The sequence below is a fragment of the Archocentrus centrarchus genome, chromosome 6 (genome assembly GCF_007364275.1).
Source record: "Archocentrus centrarchus isolate MPI-CPG fArcCen1 chromosome 6, fArcCen1, whole genome shotgun sequence".
Taxonomy (NCBI): Eukaryota; Metazoa; Chordata; class Actinopteri; order Cichliformes; family Cichlidae; genus Archocentrus; species Archocentrus centrarchus.
Genome location: NC_044351.1, coordinates 28,896,123 through 28,917,911, shown reverse-complemented (window position 1 = coordinate 28,917,911; position 21,789 = coordinate 28,896,123). Strand labels below are relative to the sequence as shown.

Here is a 21,789-nt window from a genome sequence, read left to right as displayed (position 1 = left end):
TTAGGAATGTGGGATGCCACCTCTCTGGCGGGGAAGGAGCCTGAGCTAGTGCTTGAGATCGAGAAGCAGATATAGTCAGGCTCGCCTCAATCAATGTAGAGACCCACTGAGACTGATTTAGGTGATTTTCAGTGGAAAATATGTTGAGGTTCAAGAGTTTAAGTTTCAGAGCACAAATAGGCCTACTTCAAATTTTTACATAAGTAGGCCGATATAAACTTAGCACAAAAAGTAAGGACATTTGTGCTATTGACTCTTATTTGGTGTCATTTATTGGACTGGATGATTGCAGTCTGAAGAAATAGGACATACTGGCAATTCAACAATTTATTCATTGAACAAACAGGGGCCTCAGTAGCATGTGGAGGAACCATATACAACCACAACAGCCTGGCACCTCCTCCTCATGCGGGTCACCAGCTTGGACACACACTGCTGCGGGATGGGATCCTATTCTTCATCCAGTAACCATCCAATCCAATAAACATCAAACAAGAGTCAATAGCAAAATAAGCTGTTTGGCATTGGCAGAAAAGATTTCACAGGTTTTTCAAGAGCATGACCTACATACTCAACTCTGCTGCTCAACCCATTCATCCATCCATCCATGCATTTTCTTCCGCTTATCCGGGGTCGGGTCGCAGAGGGAGCAGCCTAAGCAGAAAAGAGCAGAACTCCCTCACCCTGGGCCTGGCTCCAGGGTGGGGCCCCCAGTTACCCTATCCTGGGCAGGGTGTGCCCTTTATGTGTTTTCCATAAGGGTCGTTGGAATCGCTCTTTGTCTGGCCCCTCACCCAGAACCAATTTGCCATGGGAGACCCTACCATGGGGCAAAGCCCCCAGGCAACATAGCTCCTGGGATTACCGAATCACACAAACCCCTCCACCACAATAAGATGGTGATTCACAGAGGAGGCTGCTCAACCCACAAACTCATTTTCCTCAAAAATGTGGCACCATTTAGAGGGAAATAAACAGGATTTCCAATGGTATAAGCTTTATTGCCAAGAAGCATTGTTACAGCAAAGAAATAATCAGCCAAACACAAATGTCCGTTTATGCTAAGTTTAATATGCCTAGTCTACTGTACTTAAGCTCCACCAATACAGAATATTACATTTGTTTAGCCTATATTTTTGAGCTTGATTTATTGCCAAATTGAATTCCTTCATAAATGTCAGTGAATACCACTGACACAGTACGATGACTCCTCTGTAGACACAGGGATTCATTACAGGTAAAACCTGTTTATCATTCAGGAAAACAGCAGCACGGCCGCTTTCCCATTTCTTAAGACAAGTCAACAGCAACTGCAGCTTCTGTTTTAAATGGCTTTGGGTTATTCTTGCTTCATACTTTACCGAGTTATTGTAGTACAAGGAAATACTGTTACTACTACCACGAAAGATAACCAGTCTTACAACAGCTGATGGGGGTGGGCGGCTGCTTGCCGCGTGTGGACGTCCTCGTTAGAGTTGCTACGGTTACCAGCGATGAGTTGGCTGAAGTCCCTCCCTCCGAATTTGCCCCGTCAGTGCTCGGCAAGTTCCTTCATACACACACAGAACCACACCAGGGAGTTTGTAGTAAACACTTAACTTCACGCGAAGTTCGTGAGGCTGATACAGCGCAAGTCAATGAATTTCTCCTACTTGAAATCTACTTTTTAGTAACCGGTACGTACTTAACCGTTCCTCTTATCCGCTAAGTGCTTAGATTCATTATGTGGCAGGTGGCAGCTTCTTGTTGCCGCTAGCTAAAAGTTGCAACTGCATGTTTTCGGGAAGTCCTCCTTAGCACGTTTATGTAATAAGTTTATTTGCACTGCTGTTATTGCAACACTGTTATATCAAGAAGGCCTTATAAGGCCTTCTTGATATAACAGTGCTGCAATAACAATTGTCATAATTGTCACAGGAAGTTTTATAATCTCCGAAATGTAGTAAACCTTACGTTTTACCTTGTGAAGCCACACGTGAACTGAAACCCGGGCTGTTCTTTTCCTTTTGCTGACCCACTTTTTTGTCCGTTTACCACAAGTCTTTCCCCTACTCTTTTCGTTGTATTTGAATTGTGGAAGCGCGAGGCTTGTTTACACACACCGACAATTAAGTTGGATACTTAACAGGTGTAAGTGGTATTTAGTTATTTAATAATGCGCAATTGCGTAAACGCCTCCCTGTGGCGGAAGATCTTTTAGGAAGTTACTTGTCAGCCTGACTTGTTATACGTGAAATATACTGAGTATCAAACAGATGTGCAGTCGAACATCTCTCGCCGGACTTGCTGGTGCTTTAGTCCATGCAGCGCTGTAAAAACATTGCACGACTTGACAGAATACGGGAGGTTATGACCCACTGAACCTAAATCCAAATAAGTGCAAGTGATTACAGTTTTAAACTATGCCCCAAATATATATTTGCAGTCAGTGCAGACACGAGATCATTTTACGTGTTTTTAAATATTTTGAAGATCTGTTGCAAAAACTCCACGTGTATTAGTTTTTTTGCTCAACTTAAGATTTTTTTTTCAACAAGGCTATTGTCTGACTTTATATTTAATTACAGTAGAAATGAATAGGACTGACCCACTTGTGCTAGTTATAGATCTGTGTTAGGCTAGTAGAAAGAATGGGGAGGGGAAGCAAATGCATGAAACTTGTTGCGGTTAGCACTACAGACCAATAACTTAAATTGTCACATTCTAGTCCTCACCACAATGTTTGCTTAAAATGTTGCTGCTGTAGCTCTAACAGCTGTTACATGCCGAGCCCAGAGAACAGATAAGGTACCTATGTAAAGCAGGGACCTTTCATGCATTTAAATACTGGAGCTTAGGAAAGGGACAGTTCTGTTTCTGTACAAATACTATTTTATTTGCAGTTTTGATCATTTATGTGCCAGATCTTAAACTCATTAAAAACAAGGGTCCAGGCAGAAGACATCTAGGTTTTTATTTTATTTTTATTTATTTGTTTTGTCTTAAAAAAAAAAAAAGTGAGCCCGAGGACAAAAGCACTACATCTCCCCCTTGAAGCAACAATTCAGCTTAGTTCTCTTTCTTGTTTCCTCTGTAATGTTTAAGCCTCGTCTCTTGTATAATCCTCGTGAGACCTGTCATGATGTATGTTGCACAATGTTTCAGCGCCAGCTTCCAAAGTATGATACATTAGTAGTTAATATTACATGTAGAACATACCACTGTGGAAAAAATTAGATGGGTGAACACACCAAATGCTGTAAAATGTAAAATGTTAAATCAATGTTTGTTTTATCATCAAGTTTTTCAAAAGAAGTTTAGATTAAATGTAAAAATTCTCAAGTAAGCTTAATGAGCAAAGCAAATATGAATAATAAGTTAGAAGGGCCTGCAGTGTGTGTGTGTGTGTGTGTGTGTGTGTGTGTGTGTGCGAACCTGCTTTCTCTTCTGTTCATTTACCTGCTTACAGTACATGCATGTCAGTTTTTCCTCTGTCTGCTCCGCATGTCTACATTTGCGTGGGTCACCTCACACAGCTTCTGAAGCTGCTGCTCATGAATCGACTGAACCAAGTCATGGTGCACAAGTTGGAAGTTAGTCTTCCAAACCAGTGCACACACAACTGTTGTCTACATAAAACCCACCACTAATGGAGTAATCAGTCAATATTTCCTGCCAAACAAGACCACCCTCATCATACCACAGCTTTCTTGCCATTTGGGGTTTACTTGTCAGGTGACGTTCGTCTCAGCAGCAGCTGAATTTGAAACATTTTTTGTCAGAAAGAGATAAAGGACATACACAATTTAAATGACTGGCTTTTATGTATTATACAATGATAACCATATTTGCATTCAAATTCCGTTCTTTTAATGAATATATGTAAATTTTTATTAGATTAAAACAGAACTGATTTTATATACTTTTTTTACACTAACCTCTAATTTCTAAATAATTTTATGTACTTTTGAATATGGAACAACAAATAAAAGAACTATTTAATGGCCACACAGTTATAACAGAACACTCCTTCTGTGTCTCTCATAGGTTTCATTCAATAATTAAAGAGGTGGTTGCTAAGAGATGACAGTCAGTGACATTGGTGAAAGCCTCAGATGTTCAGAAGTCTGAAGCTCCACTCGTCTGGGATCTTTTTCCTCCACACCTCAGTCTGTACCTGGCTCATATGAAAGACGTGGCAAACGCTCTTCCATCAACAAACTCACAATCACCATGGCAGCTTTTACCGCTCCATGTACCAACACCGGTGGCATGAACTCCACATTGGTCCATCCTGCCTGGCAAAGGCAGGGAAGCAATGATGAGGCGAGTACGGGTGGGAATAGGGATGTTGGACAAAACACTATTCTGGAGAAAACCCACGAGTTCTTCCAGATGTGCGACATCGAGAATAAGGGCTTCATCACCCGACGGGACATGCAGGTGAGGCTGCTGGCTTAAGGATGACCGCTAAAGTTCTCCTGTCTTAAAGCTAGTGTGATATGCTTTGTTTTTAACATTAATTAAAAAAAAAAAAAATCACTTATCTCATACTACCCTGTAAAAAATATTATAACACATCATAACTACCAACTTTGATAACTCATAATCAGTAAAGTTTTTGCTCTGTTTAAGTCTTTCTTTTTTTTTTACCACAGTTAATTGCATGACATTCTTATTGATTTTAAAGATAACAGGTCATCATCCAGAATATTAAACAGGGATGGTCTGTGTGCTCATTAACAATGCTGAACAGGACATGGATACGACGTGCGCTCTTTTCAAAGCGCCATAATAGACACTCAGACAGAGAGCCATGCGGAAGCTTTGTCATGCAGCTCCACTCACATTATTGTGCAGATTCACTTGCCCCTCAGATATTCATCCCAGCCGTGGCTTACACTTTGATGAAGCACTTCTAGGCTCTTGCTCCATGGAAGATAAATACATAGAGGATAAGCTTTGATCTGTGGTTTATGATAATGGTTTCGAATTTAACTCAGTGGTCCAGTCCTTAAAATTATTTATGTGAACATCTGCGCTGAAGAGCACAAACTCTACTTAAAAGCAGTACTTTATAGTGTTATAGGGTTTGTTGACAAAGACTGTGATGATATAACAGCTAAATAAGCAGTACTACTGAAATTTATATTCTCTGTTGTTGTTGTAATTTCAGTAGTTTAGTCATTTTCGCTTGGATTCACAGCTTAAAGTACATTTCCAGCCATGACCACAAACAGGATAGTGTTACAGTTTAATTGTTTGCCAACATAAGGGATATGTTCTGCCCAGATAACAGTTTATAGGAACAGCTGATAGTCGTAGAATGATGCTATTTTTTTCTGTGTCCCTCCCCTAGATTTTAAGGGTGAGTGTCAGTCAACATTTGCAACCATGTAAACACTGCATAAATCCAAACTGCTTACAAAGGTGTGGTTGTGTTGGCTTTTGTTAAACAGAAGAAGTTGTGTCATGAGCAGTTTTTTAGGAGGCTCTCACTTTGTCATGTTCCTTTGGATTAAACTTTTGGTTTTAATTGTCTTTAATTCTTAAAGATTCTGAAATGCTTATGTTAAGGGTGCTTGACAATCTTAATCTGTGTTACCATCATTTCCGGTGGAGATGCCAGTGGTCACACGTTGAAGATTGTAGCTGCACTGGGAAGATTGTGTAACTGCATGAGTGTGAAGCAGTGTTTTGCTAAAGAAGGTGCATATCTATTAAGATATTCTGGTTTAAATTAGAAGTTATAGAGCTCATTTATCCCAATTTAGATTCATGAAATACAAAAGTAAAAGTAAAATAACCTCTGACTGTTCCAAAGCATGCAATTTCCACTGCACAAATGACCATATTTATAAAACTGCAGTATTAAGCTACAGTACTAATTATGTCCTTGAATATCTGCTGTATTTTCTGTCTTGATGAACAGAGGCTGAACAGTGAGCTTCCTCTAAGTGCGGAGGAGTTGGAGAATGTATTTGATACCCTTGATTCTGATAACAACGGATACCTTACCCTCACCGAGTTCTCCTCCGGCTTTAGTATGTTTTCAGTCTGTTTTATGTTTAAATAGTAGCATCACGGTTTTTAATCATCTAAGCTCCTGACCGTTTTATTCTCTTTTTGTTAGGTTCATTTTTGTTTGGTGATACAATTTCTGAAGAGGAAGGCATGGGGGAGAAGAACAGCTTGCCAGAGGTCCTGTACCAGACCCATACGGAGGAAAGTCTGGCAAAAGCAGAGGAAGATGAGGAGGAAAACCATTTTTGCATGCTTATGGAGAGCCTCGGAGCCAACAATGTCTTTGAAGAGTGAGTACTCTATGAGTGTATTAGGTCTGCTTCATATCTTTGCACACATTTGCACATCTCCTACATTGTATTTTAAGTGAAAGCCTGTTTAAAGCCTGAGACTGTAATCAGCAGTCCAAATTAAACAAAACTTGAAGTTTCCACTCACAAGCAAACCTTTTGCTCTACTCTACCTCTCTGTAGAGTATGCCTGCTTAAGAATTCAAGTTCTTTTTAATATGACTGCATTTGAACATAGAAATTCATTCATTACATTTGAATTTTCAAGGAAACTTCACTTCCTGAAAACAGTTACACTGAAAACTGCTTCCACAAACATCATTAATCTAAAATTTCTTGTTTGTTCATTTTATACTTGGTCCTTTTAACTAGTCCTTAGTAACTCCTGTTTAGGTCTGTTTAGAGTTTTCTTTGTTAGAATGAAAGATATGTAATGACAGGCTCTTACGAAATCATGACTAGACTAACCTTTAACAAGCAACTCCAACTCAATAAAAGTAAACAGAAGTGGAGGTGGATGCCAGATTTACACGTCCTATTGGCTTCCACCTACCTGGTTAGAGGTGAAGAATGACATTTTAGATCAGATGAATTTGTGCAGCACTAACTGATATCGATTTTGGCCAGACTTGGAGGATAAATATTTCAGAATATTTCCGACTTTCCCAGTGTAATAACTTCAAGGCACGTTGTAATCATAACAGTAATAGAATACTAGAGATAATAGATTTTCCACATCAAGCACTTTTGATTGTTTTGCAACACTCATTGCTTCTATTAAACATATTGCTGTTCCTGTATTCTTAGTGCATTGGGTGTAGACCTTGAAGTACATAAGAAAAAGCATTTACCCAGCAACAAGAGTGTTACAGGAGTGTTAGGCTCTTGCAGTGCAATGATAATGGATTAATTTCTCAAGGCAAAAAATAAAATATCCTTTCAAAAACTATCTGATACCTGAGGAGCTGCTTTTATTCATTGGTATTGTGCTGTACTGTTGCTGTGGTAAAATCTCTACTCATTCCCCACCATATTACTTCTGTTTTTCTTCCAAATAAGGATACTTATTTCCTCAGGAAACCTTGTGACAAAGCCATCTGATATCAGTAAACAAACTGACATAGATGCTGCACTTAATTTTATCCCATCAGTCCTGCTGAAGTGCGCGGTCTTTGGGCCCAGCTGCGCCGGGATGAACCACACCTTTTATCCAATTTTGAGGACTTCCTGGGCAGAGTGACATCTCAGATCAGAGAGGCCAACCAAGAAAAGAGGGAGATGGAGAGTGCTCTCAAAAGGTCAGAAGCATTAGTGTATATTTAATCCAGACAGTGAAAGATTTAAACATTATTGGAGGTTTTTCAGATTTGAATAACTCTGTGCTGTAAAGAAGCTCCCTAATCACTGTAAATTATTTAAAAGCTTTTTTTGTCTAGTACGTCATTATTTCAGTGATCAGTATTATAGATCTACTGTTTTTTATGGTCAACAGGGCCATTTACAACTTATACCTGACAAATTACAAATTATACCTGACTTATAATGTCTGAATCAGGAAAGCAGCAACACATGATGATGAGATCCAGCGGCTATATGAGGAGATGGAGCAGCAGATAAAAAATGAAAAGGACAGGATTGTGCTGCAGGTAGAAACCAGTTAGCGATACCTTCTCTTAAACTTGTCTTTGCTCTGTCAGATGCTTTGCATTTTATTCTTACTTTTCAATTTGTTCTTTGTCCACTAAAGGACTATGAGCGGTTTCTGTCTCGCAGTCAAGACCTGGAGCTCCAGCTGTCCTGTAAGGAGAAGGAGTTGGAAAAACTCTTTCAGAAACAGAGAAGGGTGAGTTGGAGCTAGCAGAATGATTTTTCCCGCTGCACTGCAGTATTTAGAGAAAGATAGTACAAATGAACTCTCGCATATCTCTCACTGCACTGAGGTAAATTCAGCTGTAAAGCAGCTAAATGTAACCTCAGTTAAAAGTTAACAAAGTAATTTAGCTACTCTTGACCATTGTGGTTTTATGGCTAATTAGCAAGCTGAAATTAACCCCTGTGGAAGAGTCACCAAGAGAACTGTTTACCCTGCCCAGGATAGGGTTCCCGGAGCCCCACCCTGGAGTCAGGCCGGGGGGGGGGGGGGGGGGGGGGGGGGGGGGGGGGGGGGCTCAAGGGGGAGCATCTGGTGGACGGGCACTTGCCTGTGGTGCCCGGCTTGGCACAGCCCGAAGAGGACACATGGGCCTGCCCTTTTGTAGGCCCACCAACCACAGGCGGCATCATAGGGACTGATCCCCGGCTATCCAGACTGACTATTGGGACATGGAATGTCACCTCTCTGGTGGGGAAGGAGCCTGAGCTAGTGCTTGAGATTGAGAGATACCGGCTAGATATAGCTGAGCTCACCTGAATGCATGGCCTGGACACTGGAACCAGTCTCCTGGAGAGGGACTAGACTCTGTTCCATTCTCTGTTCCATTCTGGAGTTGCTCCTGGTGAGAGGCGGTAAGCTGGGGTGGGTATTTTTGTATCCCCTCAGCTTGCTGCCTGTACGTTGGCATTTTCACCAGTAGACGAGAGGGTTGCTTCCCTGTGCCCTCGGGCCGTAGAATGGGTCCTGACTGTTGTTGGCGCTTATGCCCCAAATGACGGTTCAGAGTACCCACCCTTCTTGGAGTCGCTGGGTGGGGTGCTCGAGGATGCTCCATCTGGTGACTCCATCATCCTACTGGGAGACTTCAGTGTTCATGTGGGCAATGACAGTGAGACCTGGAGGGGTGTGATTGGGAGGAACGGCCTGTCTGATGTGAACCCAAATGGTGTTTTGTAAGAGGACTTCTGAGCAAACCACAGTGTGTCCATAACAAACACCATGTTCAAACATAAGAATGTCCATAAGTGCATGTGGCACCAGGACACCCTAGGTTGCAGGTCAATGATCGATTTTGTAATCATATCATCAGATCCGTGGCCGTATGTAATGGACACTCGAGTGAAGAAAGGAGCTGAGCTGTCAACTGATCACCAACCGGTGGTGGGTTGAATCAGATGGTGGGGGAGGATGCTGGACAGACCCGGTGCACCTAAACGTATTGCAATGGTGCACTGGGAACGCCTGGAAGAGGCCCCAGTCCGCGAGATCTTCACCTACCACCTCCATCAGAACTTCAGCAGTATTTCGAGGTAGGCTGAGGATATTGAGTCCGAATGGACCATGTTCCACACCTCCATTGTTGAGGCTGCTGCTCAGAGCTGTGGCTGCAAGGTGGTTGGTGTCTGTTGTGGTGGTAATCCCCGAACCAGATGGTGGTCACCAGAGGTGAAGGGAGCCATCAAGCTGAAGGAGTCCTATCCGGCTTGGTTAGCCTGTGGGACTCCAGAGGCAGCTGATAGGTACCAGAAGGCCAATCAGAACGCGGCTCAGGTGGTGGCCGAAGCAAAACTTGGGTGTGTGAGGAGTTTGGTGAGGCCATGGAAAAAGACTTTTGGATGGCCTCGAAGCGATTTTGGGAAACTGTCAGGTGACTCAGGAAGGGAAAGCAGTGCTCTGCTCACGCCATAGTGCGGGTGAGGCGCTGCTGACTTCAACTGAGGCTGTAGTCAGGCGGTGGAAGGAATGCTTCGAGAACCTCCTTAATCCCACTGACACATCTTCTGGAGTGGAAGCGAGCAGAGTTTGAGGATGAGGGGGATGACTCGCCCATCACTGGGGGTGAGGTCACCGAGGGGGTTAAACAACTCCTTGGTGGCAGGGCCCCTGGGGGGGACGAGATTCACTGTTGAAGGTGTGGGAGCATTTCACAGAAAAAAAAAAAAAAAAAAAGTTGAATGCAGACTGTGCAAAACAGAGCTTTCCTTCCTCGGCAGCATCGCTGCAATGCGTGAGCGTTTAAAACACCGGCACCCTGGAGCTAGAGTTAGTGTGTCACATTGATACCCTGTTAATGTTTGTACAGTAATGTTTCTGTTAGTTTACCTGTTGGAAACAAGCTCTCATGGATGATGTTTGCTAAGCGGCACTATTTCAGTTATGTTGGCTAATGAGTGAAGGACAATAGGAGCAGCTAAGATGTCTCCTCTTTTTTTTTTTTTTTTTTTTTTTTCTTTTTCTCAAATTAATATTAGCATTCATTCTGAATAGTAAACCTCTTCATGAACTGAATCGTCTGTAAATTTTCAGTTGTTTGGACGGGAAAAATCTTTTTGATTTAATTTGAAGCCTTATTTGAACTTTTGGACAGAGGCCATTTTTATTTACTCATTTGCACATTATAGTTTCATTTAAAAATAAAAATTGCATTCACTTTAATATGCATTGATCAGATGAGTTGGTGTAGGTGGCTGGAGAGAGGGGGGTCTGGGCTTCTCTGCTTAGGCTGCTGCCCCCACAACCCTGCCCCAGATAAGCGGAATAAAATGGATGGATGGAAATTAATTCCAGTCCTGCAGGTTTCCTGTTTATGCAGTATAACCATACAATATAACAGCTGCTAATACTTAAGAACATTGTGGTAATGCTTATTATTATGGTTTATCGGTTTATGCAGTAAGATATATGATGATATTTTATCCTAATTTGATGCTTTCTCCTCACATTCATCATATTAGTAGTGGGCAAAGTGGTGACACTTTATATTCAGTGTATTTGCTTGTACATATTGCTTTTAAATTTATTCAATGTTGATGTAATTAATGAGACAGTCTCTGGGTTACTAGTTATATTTATCCGTCTTATCTGAGATATCTTTGTTTGACCACCCATCTACCTCCAGTTGGAGAGTCAGTGCCAGGAACTACACAGTGAGCAACATGTGACCAAAGTGGAGAATGTGAAGCTAAAGCAGACAAATGATGAGTTGGCACAGGAACTGGAACACACCACCCAAGAGCTGAACTTGGCACAGGAGCAGCTGAGTTTACTGCAAGAGCAGTCCACACGACTACATGAGGAAAAAGAGATGTGAGTGACAGCTGATCTCAATTTATCTATTTATATAGTGTTTTTTGTACCTCAAGTCTGGATTGGTTGATCTCATTTTCTTATATGTTGCCAATTGATTAGAATGCAAAACATCATTGTTGAAAACAGATATGGAGTTTGTGAAACACACTGATGCCATCCATACTTTATGCTATCATCATGCAAAACCTGATGGTTGTAAAAATATTTATAAAATAATAAGACACGAGTTTGTCGATTGGTAATCCACGACTATTTCTGATTCCACAGGCAATTATTATATAAATGCCTATACACTTTGTATAAAACCACAATCTGTTAGAAAGACATGTTTTTTGTTTTTTTGCTTGTTTGTTTCAGATGCTGTAAAACTGTACCTTGAAAGACTGTAGATTTGTTATGGGTCAAATGTGAAATGTGTAACAACAGAATACAGTATAAACCAGTCACAGAATATTAATAATTACTGATGCATTGTTGTTTAACACAGGGAAATTTACAGATTAACTGAAGGTCTGCAGAGAGAGCGAGAGAGTCTCCTCAAACAACTGGACCTTCTGAGGTATGGATCAGAATAAAAACAGGTATAGCTGTCACTGAACAGAAGAATAGTCAGTGCACAGAAGTGTGATATGAGTATTGGTGTGGCTTTCACTTTGTTTAGTTTCTGTTGCTTTCCCACTGATGAGCTCCAGAGCCAATTTTGACAAACTAATCAAGTTATCTTAAAAGTAATTTCTTTCTAGTTTCATGTGAGATTTGCTGTTTGACTAAATCAGAACAGCAGCAAGCATCTCAATTGGTAATTCATGTCTTACTAGTCTAGTGGTCCCATCACAAAGCAAGATGGATTAGTTTCTCAGCTTCAAAGCCTTTTCTGAAGATGAGATTTTGATCATTTAAAGCTGGTTTTGAAAGAAATGTTGCTTTACTGTAAATGACAAAGACAATTCCTATCTGGTTATCTGAAGAAATACTTTTTTCCTTATGCATTCCAGACCACAAGTGTTTGGATAGTTTCATGTCTTTGTCTACAGTGCCAACATTTTGAATTGAATGAATGAATAATGCAGTAGGAAAATAACAGTGTCCAAAATTTCAATGGGTCAAACATTTTTTTTCTTCTTGGACAGCTGTGTGTCATTTTAACATCAGTCCAACATGATTGTTATTCTGCGAAGACAGTGGGCTTCCAGGCGAAATGGTGCACTGTTTTATCCAGTTGCTTGGATCATTGGTGAAAAAAATGCCTGAAATATACAGGAGTATTCTGCATGCTCAGATTCAGCCAACTGCTTTAAAATACATTACACAATGTTTCATTATTCAGCAGAATAAGAATCCTAAGCATCAGGGTAAAGAGGTGGTATAATCATTGACTGGCCAGTTCAATCTTATCTTAATCTGACTGAGGTGTGTTACAGCTCAGTCAGAACACCACAAGGCCTGAAGGTGGCTGAAGTGGAGCAAATGGAGAAAAGTACCTGCTGCTGATTTAACTGTGAAGTATATTCTTTAAAATGTTTAATGTGAATATAAAATATGGACTCTGTCCATACACAGAGCTTTCTGCAGTATGCAAATTGAGGCACTGAGCATGAAGAACAAAGAATGTACCTGTCAAAATATCTGTATATATTTGAGACTGTACCAAAGGAAAGCAGGATGTGTGAACCATTATTGCTAAAGTCCTCAGTCTTTATTCTTTATCCCCTCTTTTTTTCTTTTTTTTTCAGGGAAATGAATAAACATTTACGAGATGAAAGGGACATTTGCTATCAGGTGTGTTTCATGTGTGAATTTCATTCTCTTGGTTATTTAAATTTACCCCCCTCCCTACATTATATTTTTGTCCTAATTTAAAAAGATCACAAACAGATTATAATTAAAAACAAGAAGAATCCCAGACTCTCATGCCATATCACAAATTAAAAATGTGACTCTGCAGAAACCAAAGAATTCTAAGACATCAATGTTGAAGCAAATACCTCTAATTGGTGCTGGAAAACACACAAACACAGGTGTCTTCAGAAGGTAAACTGATATATTAAATACAAATGCTGTTGCCAAAGTTTATACAGTGTTGTCTTGTATGTGTATTTGTATTTATAATTTCACTTTCTATTTGCAGTGAGGATGATGACGAGCTAACCTCCAGCTCTGTGAGGCAGAGCTTAGTCAATGGGTCACATCAGCCATTTTGCCCAGCAAGGGCAACAGGGCATCTCCAGAGGATCATCTCAATTGAGGAAGACCACCTCCCATCCTTGCTCAATGACTGTCAGGTCCAAACCGCACTTCCAGAATGTAATGAAGGAGAGGAAGTCTCAGACAATGAAGAAAATATAGACCTGGTGATGAGTAATATTCATCCACATGCATCTTCAACCTTGCACCAACAAAGTATGGAGACAATAGAAACCCCAACATCTCCAAGGGGTCAGCCTGTTGGCAAAGAGAACAGCATGAATGTAAGTATGCAGACATAAACTGACAGTGTATGTAAGTACCTTACATACACTGTCAGTTTATGACATATAAACTGACATATAAGCCTTTTAATTCTGTGAATATCTGCTGAACAGCTAAACACTCCTTTTTCTAAGAAATGTAGTAGATTTAGGAAGTACCCAGGCATTAAATTTCTGGGAGGGCGTCATCTTACTGTTGTAATGTCATCTAGCTCTCACATACAATATGGGAGCCTTTCTTGACTGACCGTAAAAAGGGAGTTTCCATAACCTTCAGGGATTACTCCTGTTAATCCTGTTTTTTTTTTTTGTTTTGTTTTTTTGTTTGTTTTTAGGAGGAAGTCGGCACTTCAGCACCTGAACGCCTCTTCAAGATCGTCTTAGTAGGAAACTCTAGTGTTGGAAAGACCTCCCTCCTTCGCCGATTTTGTGATGGCTGTTTCCACCCTGGCACTTCTGCCACTGTGGGTGTGTAATTTACAGTGCAAATGAACATTAGTTGCTGTGGGGAAAAGCATTAGAAGCTCTGTGGTTGACCTCAGGCTTCGTATGTGTTTGCCTGCACAGCACTTAAATGCAACAGTTGGTTATGACAGTTTTTTTTCTCCCTCAGGGTGCAGTGGCAAACCTTGGTTTGTCACTGTTAAGTGTTAAACATGAAAACTAACTGTAAAATATGAGTAACAGTGTTACTCATATTACAGTATCTGCTGCTGATTTTAAGTATGTTTGTATTGTATTCTGTCTAAATGATTGAACTTAATGATGTGAGAAAGTCATTCAAAAATAAGTAATGACATATTTTGGTCTTGCAGCTTTTTTCACAATAAAAATGTAGATGTTTGGGCCTGGTTAGAATGAAATGTTGAGACTTTATAAGGTTAAATGTAAAGACTAATGAGACAATGGCCTTTAGTTTACCTGTTTTATGTTATCCAAACAGATCATATTCATTCATTCATTGAAATTGTCTCCATTCATGAATCTAAAGGATTTGAGGACCAGTTTTCTCAACATATTTTGCATATTTCTACAAATTATGTGCTGATTTGTCCTGTCTGAATGTGCAGGTATAGACTACAGTGTAAAAACAATAACTGTGGATAACAGCCAGGTGGCACTGCAGATGTGGGATACAGCAGGACAGGAGAGGTGAGGTTTTCAGGCACAAAATAAACACTAAGCTGTTCACAGATAAAAAATGTCAGCTTTGGTACTTAGTTAAAGTATTTTAAAACTTTCTGATCAGTTCTTATGCATCTCTCTGATATGATAAAATTTTATCAACAAATGAGAAGAGCAATGCTGAAGCAAGCATTTTCCCCCCTTATGCCATGACAGTCAGCATTAAACTTAAAGGTTATAGTATATGTTATTTTGAACTTAATACGCTTCAGCAAGTTCTCATTTGAAAACATTATTCACATATTTTTACATGACATAAAGAAGCAGAAAAGGCACAGGGGGGGGTTTCAGAGATTTAATAATAAATACAAAACACTGTCTCTTTTGTGCTCCTGCAGGTATCGAAGCATTACCAAACAGTTCTTTCGAAAGGCTGATGGTGTGGTTGTGATGTATGACATAACTACTGAGCAGAGTTTCACAGCTGTGAGACAATGGCTGACTAGTGTAAAGGTAATATCAGTAGCAGTATCTGCTGCACCCAGTTTCACAGAAATACCACAGTCAGATTCATTTGTTGTGTTTTGCTTTATTTGTGTACTTGCTGTAAAAGAAACTACATTTCCTAAGATTCAAGACGAGTATAGGCCAGTCCCTTTAATCTCAGTAGACACTGTCGAGAGCTGTTTCAGCCTGTGCTCTTTCCTTCTCTTCTTTTTATAGGAAGGTGCAGGTGAGGACATCCCCATCATGCTCTTGGGAAACAAAACAGACAAGGCGACTGAGAGAGAAGTTCAGAAAAGTGTGGGTGAAAGATTAGCCAAGGTCAGTCTGTTTTTTCTATCTGTAAGTAAGTAAAGTAAGTAAAATTTTATTTATATAGCACTTTTCTAGATAAAATCACAAAGTGCTTTACAGCATTTAAAAGAAAACAATAATACACAATAAAACACACACAAACCACTAGTTAAAAGCAAGCCTGTACAAATGAGTCTTGAGCTGTTCTTTAAATGATTCAATAGAGTCCACAGATCTCAGGTGTGATGGTAGTGCATTCCACAATTTAGGAGCTGCAACCTCGAAAGCACAGTCTCCCTTAGTTTTTAGCCTAGAGCGAGGAACCACCAACAGATTTTGGTCAGAAGACCTCAGCAGTCTGTGCGTTATGTATGGGTGTAAGAGCTCACTAATGTATTCAGGCATTTGACCATGCAGAGCTCTGAAAGTCATCACCAAGATCTTAAACTGGGATCTGAACTTTATGGGAAGCCAGTGCAGAGATGACAAGATAGGTGTCACATGAGACCACTTAGAGGATCCTTTAAGTAGCCTGGCAGCAGCATTTTGGACCAACTGGAGGCGATTCAAAGACGATTTGCTGAGACCAATGTATAAAGAATTACAGTAGTCCAACCGAGAGGAGACAAAAGCATGAACAATAATTTCCAATTCCGGCTTGGACACCATTCGACTGAGGCGGGCAATATTTCGCAAATGAAAAAAGCAGGATCGCACAAGGCTATTAACATGTTTCTCAAAGCTAAGAGCTTGGTCAAATGTAACTCCTAGGTTTCGAACATTTGACTGAACCATTGATGATAAAAAACCAAGATTGTTTATCACAGTGGGAACAAAGCTATCGGGTGCACAGACAAGAACTTCAGTTTTCCCGGTATTAAGTGAAAGGTAGTTAGCAGCCATCCAGTTCCTTACAGCCTCAACACAGTTCTGAAGAATAGATAGTTTTTTAACATTCTGTGGAGAAAAGGAGATATACAGCTGAATATCATCAGCGTAACAATGATATGAGACCTCTTTAAATGCGCCCAAAATGTCTCTGAGAGGTAGTAAATACAAAGTGAACAAGATAGGACCCAACACAGAGCCTTGGGGCACACCACAGGACAGAGCAGCAGATGAGGATGTAAAACTATCAGCAGCCACTGAGAAGCTTCTGTCTGAGAGGTAAGAGCGGAACCAATCTAAGGCTGATCCAGAGATGCCCACCCATGTCCTTAACCTGTCAATTAAAATGTTGTGATCTACTGTGTCAAATGCTGCCGATAAGTCCAGGAGTACAAGAACAGAGTATTCACCTGCATCCCTTTTCATTAGAATATCGTTAGAGACTCTTAGGAGAGCAGTTTCAGTGGAGTGCAGGTTACGAAATCCAGACTGAAACTTATCGAGTATGTTATATTTAGCTAACATAACATTTAGCTGTTTGACCACAACTTTTTCTAAGACTTTTGATACAAAAGAAAGCTTTGAAATTGGTCTAAAACTTTGAGGAAGTGAAGGATCAGCATCAGGTTTTTTCAATAGGGGATGAATAACAGCTTGTTTAAAATATCGGGGGACAGAGCCAGTAACCAGTGACCTGTTAATTATTGTTAACACACATGGCCCAATGGCTGCTTCAGATTCTGTACAAATCACTGTTAGTTTCTTGTCTGTCAGACTACAAATGATTAAAAATATTATATAAAAGAAGCTGGAGTATGATTTTTTTTTTTTGAGTTTATTTTTGTATAAATAATACAGTTTTTTTTTTTTTTTTTTTTTTTTTTTTTTTATATCCCTGTAGTCTCTAGTGGATATTGTAGTTTCTATGGTTACTGGAAAGGGTGATGTGAACTAATATGGTTACATTTTTCTTTGTGCTTTTGCAACTTTAAGAGCAGGTATTATTTTGTACATTATGCAAAAAAGAATTGAAAATGATTCAGGTACAAAGGTCGGATATTTTAGTCAATTTTTTTTTTTTTTTTTTTTTAGCCCTTCCCAAAGATTTTTTTAATCATCATCTTTTGGCTCTTCTTTTAAGGACTGCGAGCTGACTTTCTATGAATGCAGTGCATGCTCTGGATACAATGTTGTGGAGTCCATGGTTCATTTAGCCAGGTGAGCAAAAGTAAAAGCATTTCTGATATTTAGTCATAAAGGAATACTTTTGTTTAACAATATGTGGAGCTATTATCTGTTAGACTAGCATCTGAAGAGGGGCTATTTCTGCAGTGATATAAGTAATTATGCATAATAATACAGTGCTTAACACATTTGTTAGACAAACATCATAAAAACAAGACAGCCTAAATACTCTGTCAAAAACTTGTTTAAAACGAAAAATTATATTTATTGATAAGGCGAATAACAAACTGGATTCACAGTTTTATATCCAAATTAGAGCCGGAAAACTGGACTTCTCTGAGAACTCAGAAATTAATCAAGCATAATATTTAACTATTAAAAGTAATTTTTCCTTAATGGAATCCAAGGAAATAACTGTGATTTGGCATCTTAATAAAACAAACAAACAATAATAATGTGCTTATTTTTTTCTGCTTTTTTTATACAACAGTAAATCTGAAAATTCATGGATAACAACAATAATTATATTTTAGCATAAAAATATTTTGATTAAAAAGCTTGTGCGTACGGGTGGATTAACTATTATAGAACCATATAAATTGGTAATTACTGTTAATTTAGGGAAGCTGTGGTATAAACCTTACATGGTGGTACAATTAATTTGTACCACTGCAAAGTACTGTATATATTACGAAAGAACTGTATATATAAATTAATAAAATACAAATGCAAATCAAAAGTTTCTGATGAAAGCAGTCTAGTGAAACGTCCAACTGAAAATATTTCACTTTAATTTTTTTTCTTGTGAAACTACGATTACTTTACTGACAGCTGGTGATTTATCAGAGCAGATAAAACACAGGAAATTAAGAACCTCAATTCCATTAAGGGCACCAGTAACCCATTACAGTGAACCTACATGCATAATAGCATTCTCTAAATGGAATGCAGCTTAATGAACTTTATCTGCAATGTAAATGTTCTGCTTATAAAAAGAGAGCCTGAATAAGATAACCTGTATTTTATGAAATTACTGAGTGAGGTATCTCACTAGGTGAAGGGCCCTTTGGTATGACCAGTCACTGAAGCTCCATTATCACATGGCCTGTCCAAAGAGCCCTGTTCAGCAAGCAGTAGAGTCTAATAAAAGTGTGTGATAAGAGAAGCACTTGTAAGCAGGGCCCGTGAAGTAGCCATATGTCTGATGGAATGCACTCTCAGTAATACAGGAGGCTGCAGTCCCTGGCACGCATATACCATCATAATGGCCTCCACCACCCAGCTGCTCCTGGGACAAAAAACATGAGTGAGAGCCCAGGACATAATGAACCGGTTACCTTTCCAAATCCCTCTAGTGCCTTATCACTATCTAGCAAGTCATGCAGGAAGATTAATGCATCGGGAGCAGAACAATGAAAATAAATTTTCTTGGCTTCACACACTTGGCTTCACACCATCTTAAAAACGTCATCACTTACCAGCATAAGGTGAATGTGTAGTTAGCACCCAAGTACTCTGAGTGGTCTCTGTCAGGTCTCAAGGGGAGAGTCCATGCACAGTGTCAGCAGCAGCCACAGACAATGAAAAGTGGAGCTAGAGTGTCAGAGACACTCAGTGCCACCTTGCTCTGCTCAGTATCAATGCTGTGAAGCATGGGGAGAGAGAATGCATACAGCAGCTCTATTGCCATGGGTACTCATCTGATGTGCTGGCTTGAAAGTTTCACTGTCAAATAAGGTAGGTTGCTATGACACCATAACCACCTCCACAAAATAAGCCCAAACCAAAAAAAAAAAATTACTTGAAAACAGAAGTAAATTGTAAAAACAGGAAATCAGTTGATTTTGTTTTTCTTTGGACAAATTGAATGAAAGTGGAACTTACACCAGAGGGCCCTTCCCATAGTGAGAAACTAAGCAAGGAGAGCAGCATTTGATATACAGTGCAGTACTAAACTGATGCTTGGGGTACATTGCAGCTAATCTAGATGGTTAATAAGCAGGCTTTTGGTAAAGACAGAGCCAGGCTAATGCATGTGCATGTGTACATTTTCAGAGCAAATTTAAGTCCAAAGTACACCAGGCATTATGATGCACACCAAAGTGTCCTGTCAGAAATGCTTAAATTATATATGCCTCATTATGTCTCTTAGAATTCTGAAAGAGCAAGAAGACCGAGAGAAGGAGAAGACTGTGCAGCTCGTCAGTATCCGCTCAGAGAAGAAGAGATCCTGCTGTTGACAGATAAACCGTTAACACTTACACAGTAGCACTGTGTATTTAGATACACACTGTGAAAGTGTGTTCACATGTGCAAATGCAAACACATCGTTCTGATTGTCATCACTGCGTTTTCTACTCTTTGCCCTCAAATCACTCTGGGTACATGATTACATCTGACATGTTTTACTGCTCTGTTATAAACGTATGATTTCCCAAACTAGCTGCATTTTAAAAGTCGCTTTTTCATGAGGATGTCGTAAAATACTAATCGTAATTCATGAAAAGTTTGTGGATTTTCCTGCAAGTGTTAGATGAAAAAAAATTACTGAACAAATGTTAAGTTAAGCTAAGTCAGGTCTTTTTTTTGAGTCAAACTAGAACATTTTTAATGAAAGATATTTTCTCAAACTTGAATGTAACTCAGACATTTCAAATATTTATTAATTTTCCAACACCTTTGTGCTATTCAAATGTGGACTTGTTACTTTTAACACATTAATTCAGTGTTAAGCACATGTGTTTAAAGGGTTTCTCACCCCCCCTCCCAACCACTACCACACACACACACACACACACACACACACACACACACACACACACACACACACACACACACACACACACACACACAGTGTGAATAACCTTAACATGTAACTCATCATCAGACAGACTTGCGTTTAACACTACTTTTGTAAAGCTTTCTGTGTTCAGTTTTAGACTACATGTTGAGTTTGTGGTTAGTCTTAGAACCAAGATTAATTGTGGTGTTAAGTAACATTTTGGGATATTATGGTTTCTGCACTTGGTGAACTCACTGAAGTGTTGTATTTTCTCTGAACAAACAAATAATACTGTTTAATATTTGCCTTACAGTTGTCATATTTTATTTTATATTACAGGTGTTTGGGGTTTTTTGTCCAACCTGTTGTAGAAGTACTGCAAGTTACTATGGTGTGCATTAAGAGCTCATCTCAGTTGTATTTTGAATGACAAAGCGCACCATATTTCCCAAGAGACCAAAGTTGACAAATGTTTGTTTAATATCACTTTGCTGTGTTTGGTGCCAAGTATTTCATGAAAATGATGTCTCTGTAACCTGTTACGTAATTTGTAACAAAATAGTTTTGGTTAAAAAAAATTATAATAATTTTACTCTCACTAACAGTGCATCACTACTGCCAAGATCTTGCACATCACTGTATATACAAATGCAAATAGCTACATATTAATTTATCTCTGTGTATTGTCTATGTGGAAAGCACTGGAGGACTGTTTTCTCCTTCCTGGTGCCATGAAATAAAAAAAATTGTTGTACAGCATCACCCAGTGGATATGTTTGGACATTGTAGTTTATTGAGTTTTTAAACTTACATGACAATATGTGAAACAATATGTTCAACAATAAAAAATGAATACATGTGCAATCAACATGCTGATTTATTAGAATTTGTTATAACTTATACAGTATGTGGCAATCTACCCCTGTGTTTATGTTTAATTTGATCAACCAGATGTTTATCAGAATATTTTTTTCTAAAGGTGTTATTTCACTGCAGGTGTCATTAGATAAATAAGAAAACCTTTTATAGTAATTAACTGTAAGCATCAATGACTCATAATATTGCTTATTTGTACCAACCAGGGACCCTGTAAAATACACAGGATCAAAGCAATTATCAAACGGTGTGCTCTCAGGAGGCAGCACTGCAGCTTGATGCAGTGCTTTGTGTCAGTTGCATGAGTTTATGATGATTTTCTCCATTCATATGCACACAATGTATGTTACAATTTGGTCATAAGAGCATTGCACATTGCTGAAGACAGCAGTAGAGGCTGGACCTTGGCTG

At 39.4% G+C, this 21,789-nt stretch overlaps 1 protein-coding gene across 2 annotated transcripts; it reads left to right on the top strand.

Annotated features, from left to right (window-relative positions):
- Window positions 1-1,464: 1,464 nt before the first annotated feature.
- Window positions 1,465-21,518, top strand: cracr2aa (calcium release activated channel regulator 2Aa). 2 transcript variants are annotated; one of them, XM_030731728.1, is made up of 18 exons: window positions 1,465-1,530; window positions 4,027-4,422; window positions 5,912-6,023; window positions 6,113-6,293; window positions 7,445-7,591; window positions 7,849-7,939; window positions 8,041-8,136; window positions 11,066-11,253; window positions 11,744-11,815; window positions 12,990-13,035; window positions 13,202-13,287; window positions 13,385-13,724; window positions 14,060-14,192; window positions 14,795-14,876; window positions 15,248-15,362; window positions 15,573-15,674; window positions 17,677-17,753; window positions 19,873-21,518. In XM_030731728.1, the coding sequence occupies exons 2-18, from the start codon at window positions 4,213-4,215 to the stop codon at window positions 19,958-19,960; spliced, it is 2,166 nt and encodes a 721-aa protein (XP_030587588.1). In that variant the 5' UTR covers window positions 1,465-1,530; window positions 4,027-4,212; the 3' UTR covers window positions 19,961-21,518. The 2 variants fall into 2 exon arrangements, with proteins under 2 accessions (XP_030587588.1, XP_030587586.1); XM_030731726.1 differs by lacking the exon at window positions 1,465-1,530 and adding an exon at window positions 1,543-1,676.
- Window positions 21,519-21,789: the final 271 nt, after the last annotated feature.

Excerpts from the sequence above, each read along its gene's own strand:
- cracr2aa (XM_030731728.1), top strand. The coding sequence starts at position 4,213 with ATGGCAGCTTTTACCGCTCCATGTACCAACACCGGTGGCATGAACTCC. Across the intron at positions 7,940-8,040 it reads AGGACAGGATTGTGCTGCAG|GACTATGAGCGGTTTCTGTC; the intron begins GTAGAAACCAGT and ends TGTCCACTAAAG. Across the intron at positions 8,137-11,065 it reads TCTTTCAGAAACAGAGAAGG|TTGGAGAGTCAGTGCCAGGA; the intron begins GTGAGTTGGAGC and ends ATCTACCTCCAG.